Source organism: Xenopus laevis, chromosome 7S, assembly GCF_017654675.1.
Source record: "Xenopus laevis strain J_2021 chromosome 7S, Xenopus_laevis_v10.1, whole genome shotgun sequence".
NCBI lineage: Eukaryota > Metazoa > Chordata > Amphibia > Anura > Pipidae > Xenopus > Xenopus laevis.
The window spans coordinates 32992047-33013487 of record NC_054384.1 but is presented as its reverse complement, the minus strand read 5'-3'; the positions used below and the strand labels follow the sequence as shown (position 1 = coordinate 33013487).

The 21441-nt window shown below is 38.4% G+C and overlaps 1 protein-coding gene across 10 annotated transcripts in view; it reads right to left on the bottom strand.

Moving 5' to 3' along the window:
• The window catches only part of gbf1.S (golgi brefeldin A resistant guanine nucleotide exchange factor 1 S homeolog), a 144615-nt gene that overhangs the window by 21139 nt on the left and 102035 nt on the right, over positions 1-21441 (bottom strand). For 6 of the 10 annotated variants that reach the window (XM_018227592.2, XM_018227598.2, XM_018227597.2 and 3 more), the window contains 13 exons: positions 20920-21045; positions 19507-19589; positions 15659-15895; positions 14072-14165; positions 13203-13379; positions 12630-12694; positions 10774-10897; positions 10495-10566; positions 10282-10376; positions 9816-9969; positions 9189-9411; positions 7973-8133; positions 6418-6670 (listed from right to left, as the gene is read on the bottom strand). In XM_018227592.2, coding sequence (XP_018083081.1) covers positions 6418-6670; positions 7973-8133; positions 9189-9411; positions 9816-9969; positions 10282-10376; positions 10495-10566; positions 10774-10897; positions 12630-12694; positions 13203-13379; positions 14072-14165; positions 15659-15895; positions 19507-19589; positions 20920-21045 — 1864 coding nt within the window. The remainder of the gene's footprint in view (positions 1-6417; positions 6671-7972; positions 8134-9188; positions 9412-9815; positions 9970-10281; positions 10377-10494; positions 10567-10773; positions 10898-12629; positions 12695-13202; positions 13380-14071; positions 14166-15658; positions 15896-19506; positions 19590-20919; positions 21046-21441) is intronic. The other 4 variants (XM_018227593.2, XM_018227595.2, XM_018227601.2 and 1 more) reach the window with 1 other exon arrangement.

Below are 21441 nucleotides of genomic sequence, written 5' to 3'. Positions count from 1 at the left end.
TTTTTCAGGGAGCTCAATTCATTGTCTGAGCCCCTACCATACATCAGCTGGACAGACTGTTGTTTTGGCTCCATACATGGGGTAAGAAGCTGCTGAACGAGTATAGAGAGGCTCAGTCTGCAGGCTATATAGGCCATGTATGGTCAAGCTTAAAAGGATACTGTCATGGGAATTTTTTTTTTTCAAAATGAATCAGTTAATAGTGCTGCTCAAGCAGAATTCTGCACTGAAATCCATTTCTCAAAAGAGCAAACTGATTTTTTATATTCAATTTTGAAATCTGACATGGGGCTAGACCAGAGCCGGGCCATGCTGGGCAGGCGCCCTAGGCAGGCCCGGCAGTCGCAGCGCCTATTTAGTATGCGCGCATGCGCGAATTTGCACTCGCGTGCGCATGCGCAGAAGCGCATAAAGCGCGAACAGTCGGCCAGAGAAGAGAACCGGACTTGGGGTAGGCGACAGAGGAGGTACGTGCCTGGCGCCCTAGGCACGTGCCTACTCTGCCTACCCCTAGTTCTGGCCCTGGGCTAGACATATTGTCAATTTCCCAGCTGCCCCAAGTCATGTGACTTGTGCTCTGATAAACTTCAATTACTCTTTACTGCAAGTTGGAGTGATATCACCCCCCCACCCCAGCAGAACAATGGGAAGGTAACCAGATAGCAGCTCCCTAACACAAGATAACAGCTGCCTGGTAGATCTAAGAAGCCTGGTAGATCTAAGCACTCAATAGTAAAAACCCATGTCCCACTGAGACACATTCAATTACATTGAGAAGGAAAAACAGCAGCCTGCCAGAAAGCATTTCTCTCCTAAAGTGCAGGCGCAAGTCACATGACCAGGGGCAGCTGGGAAATTTACAAAATTCTAGCCCCATGTCAGATTTCAAAATTGAATATAAAAAAATCTGTTTGCTCTTTTTGAGAAATGGATTTCAGTGTAGAATTCTGCTGGAGTAGCACTATTAACTGATGCGTTTTGAAAAAACATGTTTTCCGATGACAGGGTTTCTTTAAGGTACATTCATTTCAAAAGTGATTTGGATGCTAGCAATGGGTCAAAATAGTACTGACATATGACTAATATCTGGCTACTTGTCAAGGAGCCGGGAGATCCCTCCAGGGAGGTAGTCAGGATCGAGGAGGAAGCCCTCTTGAGGGAGCAAGGTCGCGGTGTCCAAAGGGTTAATCCAAAGAGTAGTCAGAATCCAGGCAAGAGTTCAGGGGCAGGCAGATAACAGCAAAGTCCAGGCAGGGGTCAAGATAAGTAATCAGGAACAGAATTAGCAATATCAGCTCACAGGAAACCCAGGAAACAATTAAGAAATGTATTCCTATACTTGGGCGCCATTCTGGCGTCTAGATGGCGTTTTTATTTTGAATTTGGCGCCATTGTGACGTCATTGACGTCCTTGCGCCAACGTCAGCGCGCTGACGTCATCGCGCCGGCGCCGCTACCCAGGACCTGCTCCGGGCGGCGATCGTGACACTACTGTTGTAAACTATACTTTCTATTTTGAGAACACTTGTCTTTAACTAAAAAAAACCATCAGAAGCAACTACATTCATAATTGTAGTATAAATAACATGGATAATAAATACAATAGATTCTCTTATAAGTGGAAAAGTTGACATTGAGGTCCTTGAATACTTTCTGCTTCCAATCCAATCCAGTTTTGTTTAAACTAAAGGGGCATGGCTGTGTAAAAAATATATACCGTGGCTTGTATTCATATAATTTCCACAATGCAGACTAAAATTTTGGGGTCTTGAAATAAACAACTGGTCCGTTATGCTGGTCTAGGATGTCATAAAATAAATTTTACATTACGGAGAATGATCTATTATGCTATGAATTATCTACCTGAGAAGCAATGATTACCTACACTGTGATACTAAGGGTGATGGCAGACGGGGAGATTAGTTGCCCAGCAACAAATCTTCTCTACTACAGGCGACTAATCTCCCCAAATGTCTTCCCACTGGAAATTCGCATTCTAGAAGATTGGAAGGCATTTGGGGAGATCAGTCGCCCATAGTACAGAATGCAAATCGCCGGTGGGATGGGATACGTATCAAGGAAACTTTGGGTGACTTCGGGATTCCGAAGTGATACATATGCCATCCCTGGGTGACTAATCTCCCTGTCTGCCACTACCCTAAATGCCTTTCTTATTGTTAATATCAGTTCACATTAGAAGGTTCCTATTTTGTTATGTTCGAGTTTTCAGATGACTTAAAAAGTAGATGTTACTTTACATGGGTAAACGGCTTATACATTTTAAATACGTGTTAGCGCCACAGAAAGTTGGAGTACAAGAGATCTGGTTATTCTCTGCTAGTGTACAGGTATGGGAATGCTCAGGGGTTTTCCAGATAATGGATCCTATTGGAATTTCGATCTCCATACCTTTAGGGGCCGATTCATGAAGCTCGAGTGAAGGATTCAAAGTAAAAAAACTTCGAATTTCGAAGTGTTTTTTGTGCTACTTCGACCATCGAATGGGCTACTTCCACCTTCGACTACGACTACGAATCGAACGATTCGAACTAAAAATCGTTTGACTATTCGACCATTCGATAGTCGAAGTACTGCCTCTTTAAAAAAAACTTCGACCCCCTACTTCGGCAGCTAAAAGCTAACGAAGTCAATGTTAGCCTATCGGGAAGGTCCCCATAGGCTTGCCTAAGTTTTTTTGATCGAAGGATATTCCTTCGATCGTTGTATTAAAATCCTTCGAATCGTTCGATTCAAAGGATTTAATCGTTCGATCGAAGGAATAATCCTTCGATCGTTCGATCGCAGCATTTGCGCTAAATCCTTCGACTTCGATATTCGAAGTCAAAGGATTTTAGTTCCTAGTCGAATATCGAGGGTTAATTAACCCTCGATATTCGACCCTTCATACATCTGCCCCTTAGTCTACTAAAAAGACATTTAAACATGAATAGAATTTGCCTTGTCTCGAATAATGATTAATTATATCTTAATTGGGATCAAGTACAAAGTATTGTTTTATTATTACAGAGAAAAGGGAAATTAATTTTTAACATTTTTGATTATTTAACTAAAATGGAGTCTATGGGAGATATTCTTCTCGTAATTTGGATCTTTCTGGATAACGGGTTTCCAGATAACATATCCCATATCTGTAGTTTATTGTTATACTTAGTCAGAAGTAAAAGTTGCTAGAGCTGCAAAAGGTGGCAGAGAGACTGACATCTAGGCAAACTACACAAAGGATGCAGATGCAACTCTGTTGTACTTCCGAACAAAATGGGATAATGGTCTGAATGAAAAACAAAAACTACTGAGATCAGTTTAGTTTGTCTGACATAATGTGCAGAACTATGTAAAATGTGATAGAAGTGATGTATAGTACAGGCTGATACAGTAGATAGCTTTAAGAAGGGGTTGGGTGGCTTTTTAGCAAGTGAGGGAATACAGGGTTATGGGAGATAGCTCATAGTACAAGTTGATCCAGGGACTAGTCTGATTGCCATCTTGGAGTCAGGAAGGAATTTTCCCCCCTCTGAGGCAAACTGGAGAGGATTCGAAAGGATCAACTAGCAGTTAAGCAGGTTTTATTTATACTTAAAAGGTTGAACTCGATGAATGTGTGTTTTTTTTAAACCTAACTTACTATGTTACTATGTAGAACAACTGATCTGCCTATCAGCACTGGTGCAACCATAGATAAAGCAGACCTGTGGGACCATGGGTTCTGCTTCCTGTATAAAAGTATAAAAATTCCCCCTTCCCAGCAGCGTGGGTGGACACCTGTAGTTTTGTCATTGCCTACCAATCTGCAGGGACAGAGAGTCTAGCAGAAGCAGGGTACTGGCCACAGGCAGGCTACCCATGGGGTTGTCAAATAAGGATTGGGGCTATTATTATACCCTTATATTTGTTGGTTTGTTAGAAGTGTTCAGGTATTGCATAACTTGACGATGCTCTGCAAATAAATGATTTCCTTTCCTGTTTCATTAGGCTACAGTCCCACAGCTACAGAAGATTCATGACATGTTGAGTCAGAGCCCATCCAACCAAGCTGCTTCTGTACCTTGCTGCCCCATGTTCTGATGTAAAGAATTCATCTTTAGTGGGGTTCCTCTCTGCCTAAGTTTTCTTGTACTTTTTTTTTGATAGCATATTAATCATGTTTTCCTTAAAAGCATACATGACATGGCAACTGTACATATTAATAAACTTTTATTCTTTTAATGCAAACTATGGGAATGATTTATCAATAGTAAAAGTTTTTTTGCACTAAAATGCAGAAATTCAACTTCAGAGTTTCAAAAACACTTGAAAAACTTGACCAAAAGCAGACAACTGAGAAAAGTAAGATAACAGGATTTTTTGATACTTACCGTTAAATCTGTTTCTCTGTAGTCGATAGGGGGACACAGGGACTCTAGGGGTTAAGCTCCACCCTCCAGGAGGCAGGACACTTAGAATAAAAAAAATGAAGGGGGCGTGCCAGGGATCCGGCTTAACCCCACACATTGTAACCCCACACATTGTAACCATAACTCAGTTTGTACCAAAGAGACTGCTGAATAAAAGTATTAACTCAAATGGTAAACCAAGGAAACTTTTCCGTATGACCATTAGGTCAACATTTTGCTAGGGACGGGAAGCCCTGTGTCCCCCTATCGACTGCAGAGAAACAGATTTAACGGTGAGTATCAAAAAATCCTGTTTACTCTGTCGTCTCAGGGGGACATAGGGACTCTAGGGGACTTAACAAAACAGCCCCAGAACAGCAGGGAGGGAGCGAAAGAAGGTTAGAATTAGCAGATAGCAGAGACACGTTACGGCACAACAGATTGCAGTACTTTGCGGCCAAAAGCGGCTTCCGCTGAAGAAAACGTGTCTAGGTTGTAAATTTTGTGAATGTGTGCACTGAAGATCAGATGGCTGCTCTGCAGATCTGGTTCAAGGACGCCGAGTTGCGCCATGCCCAGGAAGCACCCATGGATCTAGTGGAGTGGGCTTGAACGGTTGCTGGTGGAGATAGGTAAGCTTGACTGATGATGTCCCGGAGCCATCGTGCAATGGTAGTCTGCCATGCCCCGATGAGGGCCAGATGGGAGTAAGAACAATGCTTGGGAGCGTCAAAATGGTTTAGAGCATGCAAGATACCAGCGAAGTGCTCTGACCACATCCAGACTGTGAAGACGCCGTTCTTTGTCATTCTTGGGCTCAGGACAGAGAGATGGCACTACAATCTCTTGGTTGATGTGGAATGAGGACACGACTTTCGTTAGAAAGAAAGGCACTGTGGAGCAATGTGTGCTACTCCCTGTAGATATTTTCTTCCAATAGACAGCACTCCAATAGTATTAAAACCGTCTTTATTCGTAGGACAGCAGCACAGATGCAACGTTTCGAGCGGCACCCCACCCTTTGTCAAGCATAAAACACTCCACCACCACCTGACCTTAAATACCATTGGGCACAGTGCCCCCTGGTGTCACCACATATATTAACAAGATATACAGCATATTTAAAAGGTTACAATTTGTCATATGTATCACTTAATATCACATAAGTTGATTATTTTCAAATGTATCAAAAAAGAGACTTATCTTGATAATGTCCATTGTTGGTTACAATCCCAGACAAGTGATACACAGTATCCATATAACAACCTACAAAAGATAAAATCATTTTAAAAGAAGAACAACTATTAGGGTCACTGTTCCCAAATGGACTGAATCATGAATATGACTTGAATCCTTTTTTATTGAAATAGTTGTTCTTCTTTTAAAATGACCTGTGAGTGGCATAAGGGAGGCCCGGAACCCGTGTGGTTACTTGGGCCTGGTGTTACCTAATTAGGTAGTCAAATTGTTTTCCCCCTCGGGGGGGGGGGGGGGGGGCGAGGAGACAGAACATGAACACTGTCATGGTACTCACCCCGGTGCTTCACCGTTCAGATCTGCTGTCCCTATTGGGTGGCAGGTGGTATCTGTGTGGGTCGGATATAGCCTGTTATGGCTAAGGAATGACCCCGGTGAAGTATCCCTTGATGGGGGGGGGGGTTCACTAAGTAAACAGGCATTCCTGCACTTGGAGACACCCCATAAAGATGAATGCTTCTGAATAGAAGGTGAGGTCCATCCTCCTTGGAAGCAGGACACTTAAAAACTTAGGTATGGTTACAGTGTGTGGGGTTAAGCCGGATCCCTGGCACGCCCCCTTAATTTTTTTATTCTAAGTGTCCTGCCTCCTGGAGGGTGGAGATTAACCCCTAGAGACGACAGAGAAATGTAGATATGATATGATGGTATGTATAGTAAAAAACCTTATAACATGATTATTTTATGTTTGCCCATATTATAGATGCACATTTTATAGCAATACACAACATATATTTGTTATAAGAGAGGAAATACAAAAATCACTTACACACACCTCCATTTAGACTTGCCTCTACAAAGACACGGATTGTTTTAACACAGAGTTCAAAGTTCTCTGGTGTGACATGTGCAGCATCTCGAACAATGAAAGAAAGGGACTCTACACTCTTTATGAGAGATTTGGTATCATGTGGGCCAAAATCCAAACCAATGGTTAGGCTGTATTGGTTTACTAGGGCATTAGAGGTTGGTTTGTTAATAACTGCTGCAACTTTAGAAGAGTCAACATCTTCCTTTCCAACCTGTGTAGGGAAAAATAAAAGAACGAGATTTAAAATACATATTTAATTAAAGTCCTAACTAGACAATTAGAAAGATAGCAATCTGTCTCTTATATGCAGTGCTGGAATTAGGGAGGGATGCCATCCCTCCACTTCTTTTTTTATTTGAAATACTGTAGCATCCCCTCAGGGGTATGAACGGGTTTTTTTTTGTAATACTGGAGCTTTCTTTGCTCATTCCCTCTCCTGCATGCAAATAAAATAGAGAGATTAAAAAGCAAAGGAAAAAATGAACATATAGAAGGTAACAAGAGAGATAAAAGATTGCTTATAGAGAACAGAAGAGAAGAATAAAATAAGGGAAACACAAAGAGAAAACGAAGGTAGATAAGGGTGGGAGATTGAGAAATCATTTATACGAAATAATATGGGGGCAATATAGAAAATACTTGGGTTGTGCTGTGCTATAAAACACAAGCAAGGTGCTGTGTTTACAGAAGCTGAATTGGCTGCTAAGAAATGTTGGGGTCCCTACAGGCCACACACTAGGGTAAATCTATGCAAAATGGGCATCAAACTGTTCATTAGAAGGAAATACCAAAATAGAAATAGCAAAATGGCTTAGCATTTAAGTGGGTGAAACTATGAGGCTTATTATAACAGTGGGTATGGTGCATAATGGTGGGAGGGGCTTATTTTAGCACAGCAAAGGTAGCATGGCGCACATAGCATCAATCCATTTTTTTCACTCCAGTTAAAGCACTGCTTATATGCAATCCAGTTTTCTTTACAATTAGAGTTGTCTCCCATGAATAACTGTCCTTGCATATATGATCACTAGAGACACATTCTCCTAGTAATTCTTCATATGAACATATCAGGCTCAGTAGATAGCTGAGGTTTGTCCACAGCTCTGGCACAGATCACATGGGCCAAAAAATGTGCCAGTGCTTGAGTCTGCAGAACTGGCCTGAGAATGGCCTTTATTGTGAGCGACTCTCTCTCTCTACTCTGTTTTGGTCTTTTACTTTTTATATGCACCAAAAAAACTTTATGTTCTATTATATTCTATAGAACGAGTATCTAATTCTCACATTAAACTTTTCAATTATTTTACAAAAATGTAAAAGTCATACGAAAAAAGTAAAAAGCAAAAGTCATTTTCGTTAAAGATTTCAGATTTGTATTTTATTTTAATGGTATAATTACTGTTGTCACATGATATTGACATTAATCTGGGAAAATGTGGATTTAAAAAACAAAAACAGGACTGTTTTACCCAAAATTCAATTTTAAATGCGGAAGAAATTTGCGAATACTCACCACCAGCCAGCCACTGTTCATCATATCCACATCAGTCACAGAGCGGTGGATTTTTGCCAGTTTGCTGTGTTCTGCGTACAACTCAGAGTCTGAGGTGTATCCACGATCAAGACTAACTTCACTTGGATGATATGAAGAAACTTCACTATCAGACTGTGCACCTAAATATAGAAGCAGAAAACATGAAAGCTGAAACACACACACTTCATGTAGCACATTGTAGCTAGGTAAAAGAAAATAGCTAAACATCTGGACAGACAGTCAATATACATTTGTAAAAGGCTAACAGAAAGACAAGGCATATTCTAAGAATGCAGCATAAAAAGTACAGACCGGTAAAATGTTATAAAAGTCTGTGATAAGACAATGCCTCATAATTCATGTTCAGTAAAACAGCAAAAATCAATGGGAATGGCAAAGCAATGTTATTATTTTAAATAGTATAAATTTAGGGTTAGTTCACACGAGGAGATTCGGGGAGAAGCAACTTCAGGAGACTATGGAAAACGCATTGCCGCGTGTGCATTAGCGCAGGCGACTTTTCATTATAGCCTAAGGGAAAACACGCTGAGGCAGTTCGGGGAGATTGTCGCTCAGAAGATGAGGCGATTAGTCACCAGGCGACAAAATCTCCCCGAATCTCCTTGTGTGACCTTACCCTTAAGGTAAGGGACTCCAAATAAAAGAAAGGTTAATCTAAAATAAACACTGATAACCACAGAACTCTTAAAAATAGATCCCAAACTTAAATCTACACTCCTTTTAAAAATGTATATGTGGTGCTCTTATCCTTTAGCCAATGTATTTACTGTTACCTATAAAGGATTCTCAGAAAACCCGCTAAAAACCATTTTTAACAGTAAATAGGGTAAAAAAAAAAATCCTATTATGATAATGGGTTTTAAATCAGACATTGCAATAGACTATACCTATGGGAATCAGCCCTTTAAGTTGATAAGGAAGATCAAGATAATTATGTATTTATTTTAAAATGAGGTGGCTGTATATGATGTCTCGGGAAGAACACTAAAAGTCATATTGTGATAGTTTCAGGCTGTACACATCCAGAACAGATGCTCTTTTTAATTCTACTAATGGATTTGAATAGAATATATTCTTTCCTTCTCTGGCCTTCAGTTAATTCTGAAGCTGCATAAAACAGCTGCTTATCTCTCAGTACAGCATTGAATTTCAAGGCTTAATGTCCTCAACGTACCTGTGTCATTATCAGCTCTAGTCGTCACCTGTAAGGCAGGGGGTGGCTTTACTCCTGCCCCAATGCACTCCAACAGGCAGAAAAGTGTGTACCAGTCATTTCTGGAGTGGATGTTAGCAGCATTGGTTTTCAAAAGCTCATGCACACCAAAAGCAACCTGGCGACTCACTTTCGACAACACACTTGGTTTCATCATTAAAAGAATTCTCAAGGAGAGGAGAACCTGATAAAATGGCACAAATCATACAAAATGGAGTGTAAGACAAATGGAAAAATTTAAACTAATAAACCTAAGATGAAATGACAAAGTAATACACATAAAATATGTTGTCTGGTTCTAGTTCATTCAATAAAAATGTAAACTTATTCTAAATAAGTTATAGTAGTAAAAAATACAAAGCTTAAACTCTATTAGCATGTGGTTAGGATTTGGATTACATCAAAGATAAAATGGAATGTCAGTGTGACTTACTGAAGTCTGACCACAAATTATTCAAATAAAAATTCTTCATTAAAAAAAACTGAGTGAGATGATAATCTGCTGAAAACTACTTATTAAATCACTATTACTTGGTTGTATACGGTAAAGTAAAGCATACATAGAATTATATTACAACAGAACTATACCTGGCTGCTGATTTCCTCTCTGCGTAAAAGACGAATTGCCAAGCGCATCAGCCCTACAACTGCTCTTTCAACCAGGAAGCAGAACTCTACAGCATGGACACACAGGCGGAACAGATGATCTCGCACAGCCTGCCAGACACAGCCAACACGATCTCTAGAAACGAAAAGTATGACTCAAACAGCAATACGCAATTTCACATAATTCGTAGACTGATATCTCTAAAAATACATTGTTTCATGGTCTTAAATGAATTACCAAAGTTCAAAATAGAGAGGAATAATGTTGTCGGAATCATGACTTGTCTCAATAAGACATGTCATTGTTGTGTGATCACAAAGCAGCAATAGACCTTTCTGAAAAAGTGTTGGGTAGTTCTTTCCATCTTTTAATACAATTTTGTTTTAAAGTTTGTCAGAAATTGGGAACTATGTTAAGAGCATTATTCTAATTCTCTATTCTAATTACCTGTTTTCTAGAACAATTCGTATTAACATTTCAAGGCAGAATGCAGCATCTTCTTCATCATATGTTTCTTCATCTGGCGTCACAGATATAAGAGCCTAAAATTGAAAGGCAAAGCAATCACTAAACAAAGGCTTAACCATCTAGTTTCAGTTTAATTTAACCTGTACAATATGCATTTTAAATAACTAATCAGTCAGCTCCATCATTCTTTACCTTCATCAGTTCTTGCAAAGACTCCAGTTGAAGGAACTTGCTCTCTGTGATTAGTTTCTCTGGATCACATAACTACAATGACACATTTACAAAAGACCAATAAGAAAGAAAAGTAAAGAGATGGTAAACTTTATTAGGCTTGCAAATTATTATAATTTATTTACATGGTACATGTAACAGAAATTATACATCATTCAGATCACAATTTTATTATTTCAATACCAGAATAATTTATGACACCAATAGTATTATTATTATTATTCCAGATCAGTGTTTTACCTTTATACATTCCAGTGCTAGTTTCTTGGCCTCTTGATTTTCAGTAGAAGGTCCTCTTAAACTTGACTGTTCTGTTCCACTGAGAGTCAACCAGCTGACAAAACTTAGCACAGTGGATTCCCCACTAAAAATATAAAAGAAATGAAAATTGAGACACTTTAGCATATCTTGTATATTGTCTGCATGCAGAAAACTGCAAAACCATAGTTAGGTAATCGGAGTTCTATAGAAATGACCAGACTGTTAAAGCATTCATGTTTTAAAGGGGTAGTTCACCTTTAATCGTTTATTGTTTTAAACAAGTAATAGAAATAAGAATAGGAGAGGGCCTGCATAAACAGATAAGTAAGAAAAAGTAAGAATAACAACGGTTGTAGCCTCACAGAGCAACAGTTTTCAGCTGTCGGCGACTGTGGCCCCAATTTTTATAGCAGGCAGTAGAGAAACACAAATAATTCACTAATAATTCAATAATTCATAACTACCAATAAATAAACAAATACATACATACATACATAAATACATACATATATAAATAATGAAGATCAACTGCAAAGTTTCTAGGAATAGGGCATTCTATAGCATTTAAAAATTGAATTAATATATGGTCCTATATGAAATAAGCCTGTAAGCAAAAAGGGCCAGAATGAAAAGCAGGGGTTCACTTGATAGACTTCCTTTCAAGCCACTCACCACCTGGACTCACTTGCAAGGAATGTTTATAGGATATCAAATTCATTTTTTGGGGTTTAAATATCCACAAATGGAAATGTAAGGGATATACCAAAGCATTACAGCATCATAAGAAGAAGGGAAGGAGGTATTAATTTAATTGAGACTGTGCCCACTACACTCTCCATATCTTCCTTGCCAGTGAGGGGCATGAGTTGCCAGTCCAACTTATTATTTCAATTCCCCAGCATAATACAGAAAGGCAAACACTGGTGCTTTAAAGGAGACTGATGATACTGTCAGTAATGGTGAATGAAAGAGGCATTTGTGGATATAGGAACAGATTGGAAGCTAATAAAACAGTGAGTACATCTCTCACTCAAATATACATATTTTTCATCTGGTTTGGCAATTGAAGCATCTAAAACAAATCTAAAAGCAAACAAAAACTAGTATTAGTAAACTAGCAACTTTATTTCCCCAACAAGGAAGAGAAATGTTGGGGGAATAAAGTTGCTTTTTTATTCACCGCTGGTCTCTGGTTTGTGAAAGTGCACAATGTAATTATCCTACCGCACACCTGTAGTTCACCAATCCTGCAAGCTGGTGGTGCGTTCCTTCCGTTGACCCAGCCGGGTCCCTTAGCAACCAATGTGTAAAAGAAACGGATCCGCACACACCGATTAGTGCAGTCGGGGATTATCCCCTTTTATTCAGCCACCAAACATCAACGTTTCGGGGGGGAACACCCACCCTTCATCAGGATCCTGATGAAGGGTGGGTGTTCCCCCCCGAAACGTTGATGTTTGGTGGCTGAAAAAAAGGGGATAATCCCCGACTGCACTAATCGGTGTGTGCGGATCCGTTTCTTTTACACATTGTGAAAGTGCACGCCACAGTTTTGAAGTGATTATGGCCAGGCCTCCCTAAGCTACGGGTTCGGGACATCGCACCCGAGCCAGAGTCGTGGAGCGGAGAGTAACCTGATTTGAATGCCTATAAGAGTAACGATCTAAGCGACTGGTCCGGGGCATTTGCACCTGGACCCACCCAGTTATAGGGTGAGCGATCATAAGAAGGATTTTTGCGTGTTACCTCATTGTATTAAAATTATTGGCCGAAGGGTTACTGCACATCCTAAAAAGTCTGTTTACAAATATATTAGTAAACTAGCATTCACAAACCGGTTGGCAGGGATTTCCTCACGTTGAAGAGATATTTTTCCATTGGGATCTACAAAGTCTTCAACCTGAAACAGAAGAAGAAATCAAAGAAAAAATATTACAGTGTCAAACTGTATGATGTTAAAGGATTCACAAAAGAGAGATTCTGAGCAGCATATTTATAAAAATTCACAAAAATAATCACAATAAAATATGATAGTCACTTCTGTGAAAAATAAAAATTTTGTTGCAGCGAAAAATGCAACTGCATATTTGGTTGCAACTTTTCATGAAAAAAATCGCATGGTAGTAAAACTGATTAGGGCCTACACCATCCACATCACTATCCTTGACAACAGCCCTTGACCCCATTAAATGATTACTATGGTTTTACACCATGGAGTGACATGATTAAATTCTGCATGCAAAACACATTTGGGGCTTATGTTTTAAGATTGAACTGGATAATAATGGGTTGAGATTTTGCTAAAAAAAAAAAAACAACAATAAACGGTAATATAGAAATAATAAATATTCATACATATATTCATTGTCCATCTACCAATATTTTACAGAAATAGCTAATGGATTTACCTCTACCATGGCCTTGGGAAGAAGCTCAGCTCTGAAAAGCTGCAGCATGGAGTCCATTATGTTTTTCCAGCCCTCTCTAAGGATGTCTCCATGCCTGTAGGATAAGTGAAAAACAGTCTTTGCAGCAATCTGAGCTTTTACATTGCTTCCAAAAACAGTGGGAAGATTTTCAACAGCCTGTAGTAAATGAAAAACACAAAATTGTAAACTTGATTTTATTTATTTAAATCAGCAATTAAACCACTTAAGAAAATTAACTGTTTGTGTCTCATCAATAATAATTCACAGGACTGAAATATAGGGGAAGAAATAATCAATCAAGCTGACTTCATAGAGAGAAGGTTCAATAGCCTCAGATACAAGGACCATTTAAAACTGGAAACAAAGTGCAAATTAACAGATCAAACTTACATACATGCCCAGATTTGGTCAGATAGCTTATAATTAAGCAGCATTGTTTTTTTTTTTACAGAATTAATTCTCTGAGAGTTTGGACTTTAGGTGGGCCAAAAAGCTTTAGCATTTGAGGGAAGGGTGGCCACCTGATCCCCTCCACTCCACCATGGACCCATTCACATCATTACTTGTGTCTTTAGAAATGGACACATTGGACACAGACCAGCTAAGAGAAGGGTAGTACTGTACCTTAGAAAAAAAAACATTTCTGGAATTGTGCTACACTATTGCAAAAATAATCGTGCCTTAGGTAGGTGACTATTGTCTACCCCTAATTCCTCCTTGATTAAAACTTGTTTACTATTAACTTTCTTTAAAGGACTCGTACAGAACATGAGATATCAAAGAAGTAATCAATGCATCAACTCTTTCAGCCTTTAAATAAACCTATATCAAAATGCATTAATACCTACCTCACTGTTAAGTGTTGTAAACTTGCACAAGGAGATTATGAGATTGTCAAAAACATCACTGAGACCATAGTGAGCAGATATCATTGCACATTTCCTAGAACAAAAAAACAAAAACAGTATTTGTAAAGCAATGTCAAGTCATTTAACCAAACATTACTTCTCAATAGCAGCAATGATCCAGGACTTCAAACTTATCACAGGGGGTCACCATCTTGGAAAGTGTCTGTGACACTCACATGCTCAGTGGACTCTGAGCAGCTGTTGAAAAGCTAAGCTTAGGGGTTGTTGTAAATTTACAAGCAGAGAATGAGGCTGGCCTGTAATATAAGCTGTTTCTACAAGGATGATTATTAAATTATGATGGTAATTGCACTGGTTTCTGTGCTGCCATGTAGTAATTATCTGTAGTAATTACTATTCAGGCTTATATTATTATTCTATGTATACTGCATATTTGTGAGTTGGTCCCTAAGCTCATTAAGTGACAGAAGTACAGAGCATGTGCAGTGAATAAGTAAAAAAGAATATAGGGAGCTACTGGGGCATCTTTGGAGACAGAGACCTTCCCTGCTAAAGGGATGTGGTTGCCTTGGGCTGGAACAGAAGCCCAAAACATAATGTACAACATTTCTAGCTACTTCTTTAGTAAGGCTTTAGTTCTCCTTTAACTCCCATTTAATTCCAGTACTGCTTAGATCCATATGTTTAACATATCCTATTACATCAAGCAACATGTTTATAGCTGTAAACAAGTTTAAGGTGCGGTACAGTAGAAATATTTAGAATTTGCTGCTATCCCCTCTTCTGTAAGGGGCACATTTACTAAGCTCGAGTGAAGGATTCGAAGTAAAAAAACTTTGAATTTCAAAGTATTTTTTTGGGTACTTCGACCATTGAATAGGCTACTACGACCTTCGACTACGATTCGAACTAAAAATCGTTCGACTATTTGACCATTCGATAATCGAAGTACTGTCTCTTTAAAAAAACTTCGACTGCATATTTCGCCACTTTAAACCTACCGAGCTACAATGTTAGCCTATGGGGACCTTCCCCATAAGTGTTCTAAGGTTTTTTTGATCGAAGAAAAATCCTTCGATCGATCGATTAAAATCCTTCGAATCGTTCGATCAATCGATCATAGTATTTGTGGTAAATCCTTCTAATTCAATATTCGAAGGATTTTACTTTGAGGGTCGAATTCTAGGGTTTATTAAGACCTCGATATTCGACCCTTAGTAAATGTGCCCCCCAATGTTGTTACAGGGGAGTGAAAATGTAATTCAATAGCATCTTAATTTTTATGCCTAACATCAATCTTGCTAGTCAATTAATCAAGAAAAAAAACTACTGCCTGGGGTAGGGCTAGAGGCCAATACTGCTGCTTAGCCTTAAGGTCAATGGAAAACCGCGTTGTCTCTCTGACTGTCTCTCTTGGAAAAATGTGTTCCAAACAGGCCATATTTACAAAGGGAGCGTCCCTAGTTAAGACAGGCCATGTCACCGCCCCTACCCCCTTTGCATGCACACGTTTCACATGATTGCTTATCACTATAGATGAAATGAATGAAATGAACCCTCTCTTACCTAAAACCAGATATAGCTTTCTGAATGATGGTTTCATCCATGCTCTTATCAAATACATAGGACAAAGCAGCTATAGTTGGCCCCCAAGTCATTGTAAATAGGTCATGATCATAACTTCCAGGATCTACATGCAAAAATATTCCCTCTGGAGTGGCTCCCCGATGCAGCAAAACATTCCACATATAATTTTCTTTCACTAAGCCAGTCTGCTCTTCAGGCATTACAATTTCTTCATTTCTAAGAAAAATAAAAAGGAATTGTGTCAGAAAAATAATACTTGTAACAATATTGAATCAATCCTGTGAAAAAAAATAGTAAAGAAAAATCAGTAGGTAATGTAGTTCCAAATAAGTGTGAAAACTGTGTCAAGCTCTAAGATACAAAGAGTGAAACCTATCTATATAGAAATTAGAAATAATAAGGATCAGTAGAGGCATTAAGTTATCCAAATATAAAAGGAAGTATGACTGTCTGGACATAATAAATTGCACCACCTTACAGAGAATAATAGAGACTACATAACACTTGTGCCAGTAACTCCATCAGATCATTTTAAATTAGGTTAGCGTACCCCATTTTTTTGGGAGAGTTTCACAACCAGATCTTTGTCTGGGGAGAGAGGGTCATCTAGTGATGTAACTGGCACACAAAAATGAGGTAAGCTCCCCTAGCGAGTTACATCACTATTTATTTTTACATTAACAGTTCTTAGCGTGTTAGTTGCACAATTAAAAAAAATGTTTTAGCATGGAGACCCTGAATACATTGGTTTACTGTATTCCTATTTCCTGAATCCCTTGTGACGCATCAACCCTGCAGCTCACAGAGAAGAATTGGGAAGCGTGTGCACAAAAAGATACATGCAATATATATATAACCAGTGTATCTGCATTACTGATGGTAAACTAATAGTGATCAATGTTTCATTAACAATAATAATCAGCAGTAACAATAAATTTGTAGCTTTCGTAGCATTTGTTTTTAGATAGGGTCAGTCATCCCCATTTGAAAACTGAAGTCAGAGGACAAATAATTCAAAAGCAATAAAAAATTAAAAAATAAAATTAAAAAATAAGGCCAATTGAAAAGTTCCTTAGAATTAGCCATTCCATAGTATTCTAAAAGTTAACTTAAAGGCAAACCACACATTTATTAATGTTTATATGTTACTTAAGAAATCTTCTTTTTTTGTTCAAGTTCCCCTTTGAGGATTACATTTGGTCAGGATCCTCTTTGCTCACATGAAAGTTACGGATACATAAAAACGCTATAATATAATTCAAGCATTAGTTCCCAGAATATTAAGCAAACATTTTAAAACATATTAAGTGACTAACATAATAACGTCCCAAAACCTTTGGAACTTTGTATTTTATGGATGCCCACAGCCTAACTCAATAAACAAACAGCTGAAGAAGTGTGCTACTGCACATTTGTTGTTATCTTTGTCCAACAGGCAGGGGCGCTCCACCAATGAGTCGAGTTGAGGCACTCGCCTCAGGCGGCAGAGTCCCCCTGGTTGCCAGGGGTGGCAAAAATGCCGCTCCTGGTAACTAAGAGCTGAATTTCCGATTTTCAAACCGGAAATTCGGCTCTTCCAGTGCAGAGATCGCAATTGCTCTCCGCACTAGCAACGTGGACCGCCCCCGGCCCCTCCAGAGCGACGTGGACCGCACCCGACCTCCTCCGGCGGTGAGTGTGTGGGGAGGGGTGGGGGCGGCAAAAGGAAGGTCACCTCTGGCTGCAAAATTACCAGGATCGCCCCTGCCAACAGGACTACATGTGGGGTCAGAATTTATATAATGGCTTTTGACTATTGAATTTTAATCAATCTATTATTAACTTGATATGAAGTATTAATCTGCCCAGTGTCTGGAAAAAACATCTGAACAGTATACAACGTTTTTTTTTAAATTCTCTTTGAAAGTAGAGGATCACAATTAATATTATTTTATTAATTTTTCTCCATTCATTCATCTGTGGCAAACTCTAGATTTGATGCTACTGCTAGGGTTGCCACCTAGCCGGAAAAAATGATGCTTGATGCCAATGTTGTTAAAGGAATAGTTCAGTGTGAAAATAAAAACTGGCTAAATAGATAGGCTGGGCAAAATAAAAAATGTTTCTAATATAGTTAGTTAGCCAAAAATGTAATATATAAAGGCTGGAGTGGACAGATGTCTAATAAAACAGCCAGAATCCAACTTCCTGCTTTTCAGCTCTATAACTCTGAGTTAGTCAGCGACTTGAAGGGGGGCCACATGGTACATTTCTGTTCAGTGAGTTTGCAATTGTTTCTCAGCATTCAGCTCAGATTCAAAAGCAACAGATATGACCCATGTGGCCCCCCTCAAGTCTCTAATTGGTTGCTGCCTGGTAACCAGGGTAACCAGTCAGTGTAAACCAAGAGCACTGAAAAGCAGGAAGTAGTGTTATGACTGACAAGTTATACATCAAATCACTCCAGCCTTTATACATTACATTTTTGCCTAACTAACTATATTAGAAACATTTTTTATTTTGCACAGCCTATCTATTTACCCAGTTTTTATTTTTACACTGAACAATTCCTTTAATAGGAAAAAACGTCAAGAATATAGTAAGGCCAGTATTTTTTCCAGAAAAGGTGTCAACCCTAGCTACTGCCACATCCACATTCCACTCCGCCCCATCCCACTTACCACTCCTGAACTTACAACAGAAGAAGTTGGGACCATTGTTATTGCAAATTGTGCTCTCTGCACTACAAGAGCGAATGTGTAGATATTAATAGATATTAATAGAAATAGAGCTCTTAAAAATGCCTAGGTGTAGCAAAAGTGCCAACGCTGGTATTGCTCCTGTCCTTAAAAATAAAGTCCTTAAAATAAAGTCTCATTCTAGTTCCGGCTCTCACATGCACAGTCAAAACAAATTAAAAGTCTACTGAGAAGCCCTCTGTTTAAAAACCCTGACTTCCCCTAGCTGAAGCTTTTTAAATAAGGACCCAGATCACCTGATTTTAGAAGTTGTCCTTTTTAGTTTAAGAAATAGAATTTTGTTTTAAAAAAAAAATAAAAATAAAAAAAGCATCTAATAAAAAAGTTTGTTCAACCCAAGCTTGATTCATTGAACTAATGTTAAAAATGGTTAAAGGGGTATAATGCACCACTAAAGTGTCTTGCACAAAGAAAGAAGTGAAAGCAGAAGACTGGCAGAAATAACATTTGTCTCTTCCAAACAGTCTTATGTTTTGTGAGTTGAAGTCACTGGTGGATGCTGTGAGCACATGGATTTTTAGGGCAATCCCTTAGGCCAGCCTGCCTATAAACAGAAATCACCTACTTATCGAGGCTACTAAGGTTCAAGCCCTGTTTTTCTAACAGTACATTATATATGCTGCTTTTAGGTTAATAAAGGGTATAAATGAAAAAGAAATAAAACAAATGAAATATTAATAACATTGGGATTTAAATGTTTTAGAGATGCACATTTCTGCTATAGTAATGACAACAAAATGCCATGCATGAGAGGAAGAATGATTAGATCTGACCCACAGCACTGTTATTACAGAAGTCGGCATTTATCCTGCATTTAATTTAAGCATAACATCCCTTGAGATAGAAAAGTTAGATGCTTTGTTCTGAGACATCTTTGTAAAAGTACAAGATTAAGAAACCATGAAGAATTACACCTGTATAAATACAAAGCAGTAATGCTTTATGGTTTGGAGGGATATTTCCTCATACCATAACATGACAGCTTCCAGTCAAGAGTCTATGTATTTTTTTGCAAAATACAGTTCTGAAGTGAAATATCTCATGTTTTAAGTTAATTTTATAGAACACTATGGCAGAATTAAAACTCACTTGATTGCATGATAAATATCTTCCAGCATATCTTGGTCAAAATCTTTTCCATCATTAACACCTTTTAAATTTTTCCTGAATTCCTAAGACAACAAAATGCAGTGTTAACACTTATGCTCCAAATGTTGTGCATTTAACAAGAGACAACAGATGCAGGACTTTAATCCCATGGAATCCAAATTTGCAGAAATGCTAAACATGAAGACATATCGGACAATCGTAAGACTATTGAAAAAAACAAGTCAATAAAGTCAGTGTAAGACTTAGGGGCTGGCCCACACCAGCGAGATCGGGAATCCAGCCAGAAAGCTTATTCATGTATAGAACTTGAACTAAAGCAGTGTCTACCATGTTATGAGCTAAGTGAATACATGGTAGACCTAACAAATACATGACCACAAAGTGGGGAGCCTAAACCCTAATAGTATAAAGAAATCTTCCATGAGATCAAGCCCATTTAATTAAGTGTGCAATACAATGACACTGGGTTACAGTGCAGGATTATTAGAAATACTTAAGGCAATTTCTAAAAGGATTTCAGTTAAATGTACAAAATGCTAAATATCTCTGAATGCTTGTGTCCCAGGCAAGTAGGAACAAGCGTGAGATATCTTTATCAACCTATAGCAGCACTTTCAGTCTCTGAGCTTCCAGTTTTACACAAAGGTGGTGGCATACTTTCTACAGGATAGTCAGAGTCTGTGCAACATTATTTAAGGAGGAGTTTTAAAATGTCTGGGGAAAAAATGGCAATCGACATAAAATGGGTCAATGTATTTTGCTAAAGATGGGGGAAAAGATTAAAAAGGAAGCAAAACAGAAAATATAGAAAAGGCAAAGCAAAATGAAAAGTCAATGAAGCTATAAACTATTTTCTTTTGACCCAAATAACAATAAAGGAAAGAAGGGAAGGGGACACACAAAAGGAAATAAGAGAAGAGCACAAAATGAAAGAATAAAGATAATAAAATGAGAAAGAGGAAAAACATATAAAGGAGAGGAAATGCTGAACAAAGGAGGAACAGAGAGAATAGAGAAGGTTGCAGAGAAAAGAAGGGAAAATCAAAGCAGAAAACACAAGGTGGAGGAGAAGGGTGCAGAGTGAGGGAGGGTGGGTGATTATAAGTAGTTATATGAGCTTGGATAATTATGGAAGCGCAAGAACAGGAAATAGAAAAAAAATGCAACAACAAAGTTTGTTTTTTTACAAGCACATGTCCTGCCCTGTATATGGTGGTGGTGTTAATTTTGGTACGGCAACAGCATTAAGAACTGTAATTGAACTCCAGCTTCTGGCAAACTGGCGGATAACAGGAAACTTTCCATTGCAGTTGCTTTGGATTGTGTGGTGTGCAGAGTGTTTGGTGATTACATCAGAATGGGGTCTGAAACAGAAATGTATCAAAACCTTACCTCTAAAGTCATTGGCACATTTTGCTTGCGGACATTGTGATTGTGCTGGTCTGTATTCAACATGATAACTGCATAAGCCAATGCAAAGCAGGCATCACTGTTTTCAAAAGGAGTTCCATTGGATTTCTAGAGAAGCCAAATGTACATTTTAGCAACAATTCAAAAGTCATCAATAAAACCTATATATATTTTTAAATAAAACATTTTTAAATCGAAAGTCCTACTTACTGGGGGGGGTAAAAGATTCACTCATTGGGGAGTAAATGTAATCGCTAGATTCTTTCCCCCCAGGCCACTAAATGTTTTTGATATAGTGTGTGCTGCTCATCCTGCATAGAAAGACTTTCATATCTACCTCTAATTGACTCGTGTTTATAAATATGCTCTGCATATAGTCTTTATTAAATATTTTTAAAAAATAAAATCATTTTATTTTACACATTAGTTTTATGCACAACACTATTTCTAAGACAATTTCTAGAACTGGCCTTTACCTTTTGATATCGCTGCAAGGTGCATAAT